The sequence below is a fragment of the Corapipo altera genome, unplaced genomic scaffold (genome assembly GCF_003945725.1).
Source record: "Corapipo altera isolate COAL_440 unplaced genomic scaffold, ASM394572v1 124, whole genome shotgun sequence".
Lineage (NCBI taxonomy): Eukaryota > Metazoa > Chordata > Aves > Passeriformes > Pipridae > Corapipo > Corapipo altera.
This window is the reverse complement of record NW_020884967.1, coordinates 67,297-81,186: the sequence shown is the minus strand read 5'-3', so window position 1 is coordinate 81,186 and position 13,890 is coordinate 67,297. Positions and strand designations below refer to the sequence as shown.

Below are 13,890 nucleotides of genomic sequence, written 5' to 3'. Positions count from 1 at the left end.
TCATCCCCACACTGAATAGATGCCTCTGTCCAGGGCAGAAGGATGGAGCTACTCTGTCCCAAGGGGAGCTCATTAGATCCTTGAAGGCACGAGAAGAATACAAGTAGATGTTAATCAAATTCGATCCCTCATTAGGCCGCACCCACTCGCTTCTGCAACAAACTGGGTTTATGCTCTCAAATTAAACTGCTGCTTTGGGTACATTCCTTCAAGAGCAATGCCTGCTTTAGTAGCCTGGCCCCTCTCCCTCCCAATCATGTTCTCCTCCTCTATTTTATTTTGCAGCCACATCAACTACAAAACCAGCTACATCAACCCTTCATAGCAGGCAGCAAAGACTGAACTAAACAGGCTGGGACTGGGGGCTGCTCAACCCCATTCCAGCATCTCTGAGACCTCATGTGAAACCAGAGGTCAAGGTTAAAGCCTTTAACAAAATGAACATTACTATTTTATCTGGGATTACCCACGTAAATAGGAAGAATAAAGCCACGGAGCAGCATTTGTGATCTCAATGTTCCCGTGGCACAGCTCTGCAGTACCCAGTAAATGAAAACATTTGCTTTTTTGGTTTGCCATTTCAGCTCTGCTCAGTGCCATCATCACAGAGGGAGGAGTGCTCACAGACAGAAAAGTTCACAGCTCTATCAGTGTGTCAGCCAGACATCCTGGAATCTTTAGAAAACATTTCTTGAGTATTAAATAGTAGAACAAATGAGTGCTACAGTCAGCCAGGAGTGGCCTTAATGAAGCCCCAAAGCAGCCCAGAATCAGACCTGAAGAAATTCCTTTGCCCCTCAGGAGAGCAGAGTCAGAGTCCTCTTGTTCTTTTATGCAAGACCAAGTGCACCCGAACTACTGGAGGGTTAACATGAGGTACAAGCAATGAAACAACCAGAGAACTTCCCTGAAGTCACTAAATATTAAATACTATAATTTGTATGCAACTCCTATAAAATTAGCCCATGTCTCCTTTACCAGCTTGAGTGTTGTATTAAAAGATTTTATTATCTAACCCAAATGTGTTCCTCCACTGAGGAAATCATTGAGATTAGAGAGCTTAAAATGATAAACTACTTGCAAAAATGTGGTAATAAACACAAGCTTCAAAATTTAACTTCCATTATGCGTCTCTACCTGATAATTATGCTAAAAGAAAACTAAAATAAAAGCTAAAATAAAACTGTGGGAAACCAGTTACTGATTTGTAATAAAATTCACTTTAATACCAATTAATTCACCTTATTGTATATTAAATAAGGAATTGTTTTTACTTTTCCAGGATTTAATATGCACGGCATAATTGTGTGCAACAAAGTGTTCTTTTGAGAGCAAGACATGAAGATGATGCTCTGCAACCTCACACAGCACCAGGCTGCAGTAAAACTGAAGTCAGGGAATCTGGAGTGAAAATTATTTCTATATGAAAGCAGATGTCACCTATGCTTTAAGTTCCACATCAGTCACAAGGGTATTTGTTTTTCAAGCCACATCCCACATGCATAAAAAGAAAGTGATTATTAAAAAAAAAAACCCTAACATGAAATTTAGCTGGGTCCAGAAGCCATACTCAGCTTTTAAAGCACGACATTCAGACTCTAGAGCAAACAGAAATGTGAAACATCGATGGATAAAAATAACAGACCTGTTGGTATTTCCATCTTTATTCCGAACACCAAGCCCTGAGCAATATTTGCAGCTAATTTCAAAGGAAAGGTCAACCTCCCAAGTTAGACATCATATTATTATTAAAACCAAACAAATCAAACCTAGAAAACAAAAAAAAACCTGTACACACAGGAATACAGACATGGGGAGACTGGAAAGAAAATGAAATATTATTAGAGGCAAGGAGTGGAAATAATGAAACATTTACACAATCTTTTTCAGATGTAGGATGAAGTCTTGACATACTCTGGCACAAAACTGAAAGCCTTTTTATTACCTAAAGAAAAGTTATATCAAGGGATTTAAAAATGTTGGATAAATGTGAAAAAGTTATGTATAAATTGCCAGTCTTGAAACTCAGCTTTGTGTTACAGAAGAGACAGAGGCACTTGGTTTGTCAGTAATTTACAAACACACAGCATAAATAAATAGAATCCAACTGCCAAGGCTTTCTTAGATACTTAAATTGTAATTGCAAGGAGGATCTCCCTCCCTCCCCCAATATCTCCCTGCCTACCAGCAAGATTGCCAGTGAAAAGGAAATAAAAAATACTTTATGGTGCACATCTAAGCAATAGCAAGTGTAACACCATAAAATACTCCTCTAGCATATGTTTTCCTACTGGAGGTCTTCCAGGTCTAAAATGAAGAGTAAAACTTTTTCAAACCAAGAGAGAGAAAAATAAAGGCTTGGAATGCTGCCATCAGTATTCACCTCCTGTGGACATCCTGACACTGGTCACCATTTCCTACTTCCAGTATGAGGAAGGACTATCACACATGCCTAATGGAACCAACCCAATACAGCAAGAAAGTAAAAAAAAAAAGAAAGAGAAAACACCACACAACCACCACCCCCCAAACTTCACCCATTTTATCTTCAGAAACAGTTTTAAAGCTTGGTGTTTTGACACTTAGAGAGCAGCAGCCTCACAACTGTGCAAAGCACTCTCTGGTGCAGTTTGTGTTACGCTCCCAACTGCAGGGTACCTCACACCTTGGAAAAACTCATTTCCAGCATTCCCATTATCCATATTCATCATTCCACTCGATTCCCATTTTTACAGTCTGTTACATTCACATTTGCAGCACTGCAAACATATACATCTTCACTGTTCTGCTGTGGTGGACTTGCTTTTTACGCCCTGAGCAACTCGTTTGGCTCGAAGTAACCGAGCACCAGAATTTCAAGAGCAGACTGAAAGGACTGAGTGAAAAATAATAATAAAAAAAAAAAAAATCAAAACCAAAAAAACCCTTCCTTGCCATTTTCTCACTGCATTTGTTATTTCCATTACATTTGCCATCACTGCAAATTCTTCCAGGAAAGACAAGATTAATTTTAATATAAAACCCAAGAAAAATTGCTTGCAGTTTTCAAGCAAGAGCAAAAGAAAACCTGTACAGGCACACAAATGCACCCATAAATATGCACGTATCTATCACCTACTATATACATATAAATATACATAGACAGATTAGACAGATATACTGTTAAGACATATTAACAGAACTTCAGACTGCAGCAGACAAAGAGAAGAGTGTCCATCAAAAAAAGCAAACAACATGCACAGACAGGCTTTTCTGTCAGTTGGAACCTTTCACTTCTTTACTCACCTCTTCCAAGTCATCACTGACCCACAGAGGGATGGGGGTGCCCCAGTACCGGTTCCTGGATATGGCCCAGTCTCGTGCGTCTTTAAGCCAGTTCCCAAAACGCTTCTCCCTCACAAAATCTGGAACCCTGTACCAAAAATGAGAAAAGTATTAATTTGTCACTATGTTCCAAATAAAAGAAAGCTGGTGAGAATGATTTTATGTGATTTCATCCACAAAACGGGTTCAGTTCATCATTTACATGACTTGGAGCATATTTATATCACGGCACTGGCTACTGCAAGGCCTATGGAGGTGTTGCCAAAAATTTAACACAATTTCTTCTGCCTTCCCTGGATATCCACCCAAGCTACAGAAGTGAGAAATATAATGTTACTTTTACTATAAAGTAACTCAGAAAAACATGTGCAACATAAAATGGATTCATTAGGGATGAAATGATAGTCAAAATCCTCCGGACGGTCCAACATTGGAGGATTATAACTAAGGGTGTGTAACAACACAACTGCTTTATTTTACATACAGAAACAGAGACCACTACTGATTTTGGTGCTGAATGACATTCCAAATATTCAAAAGCCAGAAGTAACAGCATTAAAAGACACCTTGGATTATGTGTGGGCATCCAGGTATCTGCACATTACTCAGGTTGATGGATCATACAAAAAATCCTTTCTGAGCCATTTATCATCTCCACTTTGAATTACTCCATCAAAAAACAAAACACATCCCCAACCACAAAACCCTACCACCCCCTAAACCTCATTTTGATTAGTAATGGGCACTGAGGATGTTAAAGATAAATTTTCATCATATGGAAGTGTCTTGGAGCTCAAAGGTTAACACCAGAACATGATGCCCAGCAAGGTTCCTGGATATGCCAAATGGTCTGGTGGTTTGATTAAAACTATGTCTTCTCTTATGATGTGAACAAAGAATTAACTATTTGTACAATGATTACACGGAGGTAAAGAACAGCAATGGGTTTTAAGGGTAACAATATACTCCCTTGGTGCCTAAAGAGTATCAAGTGAAGTTCACAGGGAAAGAATAACCTTAGGACAGTGTCCAAGACACACAGAAGTTGTGAACAAGCAGCTCACAACAATAAAGTAACTCTAGAATTGTTATGGAGCAAACCATGGCAAGTTTTACTGGGTTTGTTTTTCTAGTGTAACTAGAAGGGCCCTTCCCAAAGTCTGAGCTGGATTAGGTAACCCAGGGTTCCTAAAGGAGGAGTAGCCAAACTACAGAACACTCAGGGTCTCTTCTACCTTTTCTTTTTGAAACTCTTGGTCCTCTATCAAATATTTCTTTTTGAAGAAGATTTTTAATCACAGCTCAGTCCCAAGAGTAACAAAGATGAAAGGATCCTTTAGAGGAAAAATTAAAAGAATGGATTCACATGGTCTGAGGTATGACTTGGCCCAGCAGCATGAGATGAAATAAGTGTGAACAAAAAAAAAAAAATCTATTGATGAAAGTAAAAACTGCTCTCTTTTAGAAGTTTTACCCATGATGATGCCATGTGGAGATCTGAAGGCTTCTTGATGCCAATGTGGTCCCAAGTGGATAAAAACTATCCTTAAAAGCCTCACTCAATATCAGCCAGAAATTCCAAAGCTTACCTATTTCTGGACTCGCTTTCAGCTGCAAGGTTGTATTCTGAAACACTTCTTGAACAAAAATTTAATATAAAAAAATTTGAAACTAACTCAGTGACTCATGTTTCACATGACATCTGTATCCCTGCTTTGAAATTTAGAAATGTATACAGGCTTTCCTAATTTGGATTAGTGTGGGACTCATTACTATTAACTTTTTGTGGTGACCTTAAGAGACCCCCTCTCCAAACACAAGTGGAAACTGTACAAAGATCATTTGCATTTGCTCAACACTCCACTAATGTGGAAAACTTCTCTTTACATCACTCCTAAACTAGTTTCCATTTTTCAGAAGTTGTTAGACACTGATTAGCTGAAATTATTAGTCCCATTTAACATAGCTAGAGGCTGAGACAATCCCCCAATGACATTAAAATGCTGAGAGTTTCAACTCTGCCTCCTCAAAACACGCATGAAAAATTAATTTTATCCCCAAAGTGGACATTAACCACAAAAATGTATGTGGTGTGATCTCTCTCTCTCTGTCTCTGAGCTATGAAAGCATATAATTTACTTCTTCTGGTAAAATTGTCTGACCCTGCTGCCAGTTTTCAGTGGAACATAAAAAACAAACCACTTCATCTACTACGAACCACATTTGCAACAATGATTTATGGCTCTTCGGAGGTACAGCACAGAAATAACACTGACACAGCCATCAAATAAAATAAAAAGAGCCTGTATCTCACAAACATTTTGGGCCCATCACTCAAACAAAGTGTTACTTAAAACAACTAGTTCTTGCCACCACAGAGATGCTGCCCCTGGGTGCTGCCCAAGGGCAGACACAGCCTCCAGCTGGGAACAAGGGAAAAGCAGCAGGGAACAGCCTTGCCAGGCACAGTTCTTCAGGACTGGAGCCTATTTCTTTTACTTAGTCTCACTAGATTTAGCTACAGATATCTCAGTCTGACATTTACCTACATGTCATACGGAAAAAAATTCCATCAGAGGTACCTTTTATTGAAATATTTCATTAGGTTGGGAAAACAAGACAGAGTATTCTGAATTATGCTGTTACTAGCACCTGATCATTATTTACACCAGCTCCAGGTTAGTGTTCCTATAGGTTTTTTTCAGTTTCTTTCTAACCCTTTTCTCTTAGATATTTTCTTGGTATGCTTCTCCTGTTAAATTCTAATGAAGATGCCATCCTGCCACAGGTATATATTAGCTGGGGAAGTATTTTTTACTCCTCCATCTACACAAAGCAACTCAAAGGTAAATGAAAAGCCCCTCCCATATGCCAGCACACATGTTTTTTTCATGGTTAATCAGGCATCCACCACAAACCCCCTTCGGCTTGAAAGCACAAATTTCAAGTTTCTGCTGGTGACCAGAGTTTGGGCATGACAAGAAGGTGACCAGAGCTACAGCCCACTCAGAGTAACCCCCTGCTCCTGGCACTGAACACATTCAGATCTCAAGCCCCAGCATCAAACAGTTCCACGGGACTGCAGGTGAAATCAAAGCAGCCACGTCCCTCCCAAAGCAACTGAGCTGCAGCTCCTAAGACTGAGCTGTGAGAAACAGGGTTTTTTTATTTCCCAACTGGCCTACAATTTGTGTGGGGTTTGACCTTCGCATTTCTCTGCAAAATTACACAGATAGGATTTCATAATTCTTTCTCCAGCATTTAGCAAGGTTAAGGAGACTGCTGTCTCAGCAGGTCAAGAAGCTCTTGAATCATGACTCTGCAATAGTGTGGGACAAACTATTTCTCCTCTTGGCACCTAGGATAATGCACTAAATAAACTTCAGAATACAGACATTGCAGCAGCTGGAAAGTTCAGGGAACTGAACTTCACAACACAAGAAATAAATACTATTTTGTCAAATCATAAAATGGAAAGATTTTGAATCGAAGTACATCAGTTCCAACCTGTTTGAATGCTTGTTTCTATCTTACTTTCCCAACATCAAAACTCCATCATACAAGTTAGAGATAGTGAGAATTATTCATTTGCTGCAAATTCCCATGTCCGATGACTGTTTGTTCCTTTTTTTAAAGCAGATTTGGGTTTTTGCTAAACTCATGCACTGCTAAGTCCTCTGCACAGTCAACTTCCATATCCTTTCTTGGGAGCTACTCATTTTCTTAGTGTCTAAAATTCCATTTGAAAGGAAAAAAAAAAAAAACCAACATGAAGAGCAAAACAAAACTCAGTCCATTAACAACATTTATTCGCTTATTATAACAAACCATTTTTCTTTGCCTTCAAAGACTCTGTACCACTCAGCATTCAAGTCACACAAGCAAATTAGTGCTCACCTTCAATCCCAGAGCAGGAATAGGCTGACCCAGTGGGTTCCCATCAGCAATAAATACTCAAGGAACAGCATCAACTAAAATTAATACATTTGCCTTCTGACTCTTATTTCCAGAAGAGGCATGTACAGGATGCCAACAAGAAATATTATAAATTATTACATTATCCAGGAAGAAACTTTTTGAAAGGATTAAGACATCTGTTCCCTTTCTGTGTATTTATTTTGAAGCATCTCTCTTGTGCTCATAACACAATTGCAAATACTGAATTCAACTTATTATTCCATTTCACAGCTCAGATGTGCTCAGCATGACTCTGAGCTGGCTCATGGTGCCCCAGCCACGGGATGCAGGATCTGTCTCAGAGCAGCTCTGTCCCTCTGTTCAGTAAACACAAAGAGCACTGCCAAAACACAGAGCTGTCAAATACTGCCACAGCACAAGCCTCATGTTTTATCATCAATTAACCATTAAAAGCTGTTGAAGATGTTATATAAAGATATACTGATCCTTTCTTGCTCTCCATCCTCTCACCAGATAATTCCACTCATGACACTCTTTGCAAAATCACAGCAATTTTATGTATTGGATAAGATTTACTTCATAACTGCTAATTGAAGGAAGCTCTTGGCTTATCAATTATTTCAAAAACAGTCCCAGAAGAGTTAGACTATAAAGTTGATAAACTAAACACTACCTTAAGTGGTGTAATTTAGGGGATCTAATACCAGACTAAGAAATCTAATACAGCTTTGGTTCTGAGAAGGTGGTCCCGGATCTCTCTCTTCATTTGGCAAGCTGGGAACTTTTTAAGTGACATCTGAAATCAGGAATCACTTCTAAGCCTGTAAAAGAGAAAATCATTCTTCCAGAAGACAACTGAGTTTTAACAGCACCACCAAAGGTGATTAAGTAGTTATCCTATGCCATCTAACTAAATATGCACAGATTTCTTTAAATTCACAGCATAACAGCTGAGGGGGTTGGTTATTTTAGGTGTAGAATTTGGCTTTCTTTTTAAACATTAACCAACCCTTAGAAGACAAAGCCTTAAATTCCATTATGTTAATTTACTCTAATAACAAGCCTCCTTCAACATGCCCTCAAATTGATTTTTAATGGTTTTTAATTCAAGGAGATAAAATAAGCAACTATTCATGCCCTTTTGACACTTTAATTAGCGCCAATCTATATCATGGACCTAATTAAACATGGGGGGAGGCGGGAGGGAGGAAAAGGGAAGAGAGGAAAGGTCAGATGTTTGCAAAGCACACAGAATTTCCACTGCAGCAGCCTCTCCTCCCCACTGAACGCTGCAAACCCACACACCCCACACGAGCCCGGGCTGCCTCCACCACTGCAAGAGCGTTTTCTGCTTATCTGCAGCTAAATGAATAGTGCTTTCAATCATTTGGATCTGGCACTGTTTTTCTTCACTCTTTTCTCCTGGTTCCCATGGCAACAAACACTTTGGCATGAGACTGCAATGCTGCTGCAACTGCATCATCCCCCGTCAGCAGCTGCTCCTCCCGGACAGATTGAGGGCAGCCCTGACCTCCAGTTGTGTCAGACAGCCACGTTACAAAAACCCCCATCTATTCCACTTGTATGACCCAGGCACCCTGCTAATTGCTAGTAAATCCTTTATCTTCTTAACAAGCCCTGCAGCCCGAAGCCGGTGAGGGATGAAGCTTTCACTCTCCTCCTGCACAGTTTCCTTTGGAATATTCCAACACTCAGAGTTACAAAGTACTTTTCTAGGGTGCCACCACTCGGGATCCATTTCAATCCACATACAGAAACATGTTTGCATTCCTGGAACAGTGGCAGATATTCTACATGTCACAGATTTCCCCGCTGCCCATCGTGCTGTAAGGGCCTGGGGAGCTGGCACTTTGGGGGCTTTATTCACTCGGTTTTACTGGAACCACACATAAAGCTGCTGGTGACCCTTCACTGGGGCTGGAATGGTACCTGCTCTATTCATGGCATAATCAGCAATCTCTGCTCAAGAGGCTGAGAGAGGAAACAGCAAAATTAGGGCACAGCAGAACAAAAGTCATCAAAATCAACCGGAAGAAGACTCAAAATTCACTTCTAATCCTCAACCAATTCTGACAAGAGAGAGCAATAAAACCTTCTGCCTTTCACTGCTCTAAATGAGACAAACACAAGGCCAACCCTGCAGCAATTTTTTTTCACCTCCTGCTGCAGCCAATGCCAATAATTTGGATTTTTCCTCGGGAAATGTTGCCATCTAGTGACTGCACCTCACCGTACACATCACAGTCACTACTAGAGATGAGATCTGATTTGAATTCATGATTCCTGAGTAAGAAAAGTGTGACTGATGACTCAAAAAGGAGAGTTACAACTGCATGGTGATATCAAAGAAAAAAAAAATTTAAAAGTCTACACACACAATGTGTTTAAAACTTTTCAGATAAAATGTATTGGTTAATGTTAACAAAGAAAGAAAATAATAAAAGAAAAAAAAAAGCAAAAGGAGGAAAACAAAGGACTCACTAACTAATTTTCTTCCATTGTGCTATAATTCTGTTATGGCTTAAAATTCTGTTGCCCTGCTACAGACTCAGATTCTTCATCTGTGCAAAAATGATAAGTTTAGTAGAGTATTTGCCTTCTACTGCAGATGAGCTCTACAGCTTATCCCTACACTCCTGACCAGCCCTAGGGTTTAGGATACCAACAGGCATCATTCCTGATCACATCACACCTTTCAACAGCTGAGAGACAGTTTGGTGGTCAAAGATCTGAATGATCAAGACCAAAAGTTCCTCAAAAGATTAAGGTGCTCGACTGACACATGAGGAGACCCCTGGGCTCTCCCAGGAGCTGCAGGAAGGGTGTGCAAAACTGACGTGAGTAAACCAGGAAATTCACTCTGACTAAAGTGCTCTGGGTGGTATTTTCAGCAAGAACTAACAGCTTCAGGGATGAAAGGCAAAAAAAAAAAAAATAATACTTTCAACTAAGGACCTATACATCAAGCTCTTTATTACAATGCCTGAATTCTTCCGTGGTGAGAAGATGCCAGAACAAAAGGTTTGGTTTCTTTGAAGTTCCTCTCTGTCTCCCATCACTGCTTTCCTTCCACTGATGCTCGTTTTTCCACTGCACCAAGTGCTGCCCATCTTATGCAAACAGTGTCAGAACTGCACAACATCTCCAACGTTAGAAACTTGGCAGCAGTCAGAGGTAAGTGTTTCAGGAGTTACTGAAGTAGAACTTTAACTGAGGGAGGCTTAAAAGGGAAAAAAACCCTGATCTTTATATACAAACTACAGAGTCTATAGAATCTTTTCTACTGGCCTGTAAGTACAGAAATATTACATACACTGTTAGAAGTATGAGCTACAATAGTTTAGAAACAATTATAAATTGTACTAACTTACTCTTTACAATGACTTCTAAATCTGCAGTTTAGACCAACTCTGATGACAGGAATTAGTCCTGTATTCTAGAACAGAATCTAAGGTGCCATGGTTTAAGTCACTTGTCATGGTTACACTGAAAATGCTCTTTCAACAAACCATTCTACAAAATGATAGTGACAATTAAGGCTGAAATTCAGAGAGCACCTTGGTGCTGCATTTCACTCTTCTTTATCTCCTTTATCAATATCACAGGAAGCCAAGGTCTGACAGGACTGGATTGTACTGCAGCCAAATGTGCCCCTCTTCATCTGGAGTGTCACAGTTGCAGGTGTCCAAATACCAAATACAAGATACTCTTTTTGTATCATTTACAATTTCTTTTAAATAGTCTCTTTTGCCAGTTGTATGGTAGAGAACATTCAGTAAAGGAACTTGAATTAAAGACCCAAACACAGCCTCTTGCTGTTCCAATTCTGCATTTTCATCAACACCCAACACAAGTTACTTTCCGCTCTGTTCAGAACAAGGTTGGGACAGAGAAAAGGGGTTTTTTTTGCTTCTGATTTCACAAAAATGCTGGCACATTGCTCATGTACCCATTCCTGAAAGCTATAGTTAATTTCAAAAAATGAAGATACTGTTGCTGGCTTTAATAAATTTTGAATGACTGTGGCTTTATCAGTTGGGTAATTCACTAAAAAACCAATTAGAAATGTAATCAGGTTGCAAAGTTTGTCCAACTATGTTTAATCTATTTCATCAGAAAGAATATCTATCAAGAGGGCAGCTATTCTTAAGGGACAATATACCTATCTGTCATTTATAGGAATAAAAAAAGCAATGCAGTCAAACTCATTTTGTAAAGGTTAATATAGTCTGAAAAGCATTATCCCAAATTTTCTCATTTTCAGGACATGCTGAAGCCCCAGAGAGTCCAAAAATAAATTTTGAAAAAGCTACATATTATTCCTGTGACACTTTCTGAGATCCAGTCTCTTCAAAAGCAAAAAAGTAGGTTTTAGGAAGAATGGAGTTCCCAAAATCTAAATAAATGTATACTGAAGGCAGCTTGCAGTCTCAGTGTCAACTTCAGAAGTTACAGCCCAAACAAAACTGTGTGGAGAACACAGGAAGAAAACCTTTAAACCACTGCCTTATTCTTTTAAAAAGCTGGTTTTTGAAAGCCAACTTTATGGAACAAAGGCCACACAGTATTCAAACTGCTGTGAAATCACATACTGGAAACAGGTATAAATATTATTAATTATTCTGTGAGAACACATCTGTATTTGTAGACTATTTCCAACAAAAAGCTTCTCAGAATCCCTAAGACCACACTGTTTTGAGAAAAGGTCTGAGGAATCAGTTTTATGTTCAATTATGGAATCATGCTGAAACTCCAGAATTGCCTAAAGGACAAAGGGTTCCTTTAATTCCAAGTACACTGAATATTGCCAAATGGCTTAATTGCCTGCTCTCCTCACCCAACCTTTGGAACAGCAGCTCCTACATTTGCTTCCACTTGTGCCCCCACTACTCAGCACTTAAAAAAACCACCACTGAAACCCCAAATATGTATGAGAGGCAGGGTTCAAACTGATTACCAACCCTTACTAATGCCTCCTGGGTGAAGGGAGGTCACTCAGCAGCTTCTCCTTGAAGCTCTGCCTCCTGGAAAAGCAAAACCACCTCACCCATTCAAACATTTCCTTAATAGGATCATTCCACTTTTCTGATGTTCATGTGAGAATTAAGTATGCAGGTCTACTGTCATCCCAACAGTAAAAGCATCTTGAGGAAGCTAATTAAAGCCAAGAACAAACACTTTTACCGCCTCTCCAGCTTATTTTTCCCCCAAAGAAGGATCACAGTATGTTCTGCTATGGAAAACAGAAAGCAACATTTACTAATCTATAAACTCTTCTTCCATATCCAGACTGGGCATGTGCTGATCAGCAAACCAACGCTGCAGCATTTTTGGACAGTCTATTATGGATCACTAACTTTCCCCACATATTTCAGTAATTACAGTGCTTGTACCACGTAAGCAGTTATGCAAAAGCTGCTCATGGAGAATTTAATTGCTAAGTACTGTCCAGGAAAAAAAAAAAACACCACAGCCTAAGCTGTAATTGCTCACTGGAAGTTGAATCACCTTCTTTAACACTGTCAGAGGTACCTGTGGTGGAAAAGTGGTGGGATCCCAACTCTCCCCACAGCCCTCAAAAGGAAAGACTGAATGAGGTTTTAATTTCCAAGTTTTCTCCACTTGGTTTCAGCCTTCCAGGCACAAGTTATTGATGAGAGGAAGGGAAATAAAAATAAAGGTTATGAAGGTGCAAAAGGATAAGATCCTTTTGTTGCTGACACACCACAAAACCATGACTGACTCTCAAAATGGCCACCAGCACCAAGAGTTCCCTCTGACTGCTAATTTAATACTGCATTTTACTTAAAACTTACCTGTTGTTTTCTACACAAATTTCTCAGGCATTTTTCACATTCCCTGTATACATACAAAGATGTAATTTTGGCCATCAGTGGAAAATTCTTATTTAACCCTCTGAAACCCAGTTTACTCACAACAGTTCCACAAGCAGGGGTTGGATTTTTCGCAGGTGTTTTGAGAGAAGGGGGGGGTGGGGTTTTTTTTTCTTCTTCAAACGCACCTATGACAAAGTAATCAACCTCATCTGCAATAACTAGGTGAAAAGGAAAAACTTATCTAAAAATTAGTTTATTTAGGAACAATATATACCCAGAGTTAAGCTGCCTATATTCTTCTCTCAGGTGGAGCTTTTTGGGAAGCTTGACTGTGCACTTTCCTGCTTCTGCAGTTTCTTCCATGTTGAATTGTTTAGGGTTGTATAACATGACATGAGGACAATTTTAATGATCCTGTAGTGTATTTTCACTACAAATTACAAGTAATTACTCAACCTTACTTGATAAAACTGAGATAAAACATTGTTTAAAGCTGGTCCCAGCCCCATTCCAGTAGCAATAGCTCAAAAGGAGAGAATGGAAATACAGAGTTAGCACACTAACAGTGAAAGAGCTTTGTAGAATTCCAGCACACACACCCAACTCCAGGCAAAGGGAAAAGATACATGCAGGAGACATTACCAGTAGCATTGGGCATTATTCTCCAGTAGCTTCTCCACCATGTGCTCCACTCTGACAAACCAGCTTGGCACAGCTTTGTATATCAATGGTGTATCCGACCTGTAGGAAGGTGATGGGAAGGGAGCAAAACAAACAGAACTCTTTTAAG

General features: G+C 39.5%; 1 protein-coding gene across 2 annotated transcripts in view; it reads right to left on the bottom strand.

Moving 5' to 3' along the window:
- Positions 1-13,890, bottom strand: part of IARS (isoleucyl-tRNA synthetase) — a 98,087-nt gene that overhangs the window by 44,038 nt on the left and 40,159 nt on the right. For both annotated transcript variants that reach the window (XM_027664953.1, XM_027664952.1), the window contains exons 14-15: positions 13,743-13,841; positions 3,286-3,412 (exon numbers count right to left, since the gene is read on the bottom strand). In XM_027664953.1, the coding sequence (XP_027520754.1) occupies positions 3,286-3,412; positions 13,743-13,841 (226 nt within the window). The remainder of the gene's footprint in view (positions 1-3,285; positions 3,413-13,742; positions 13,842-13,890) is intronic.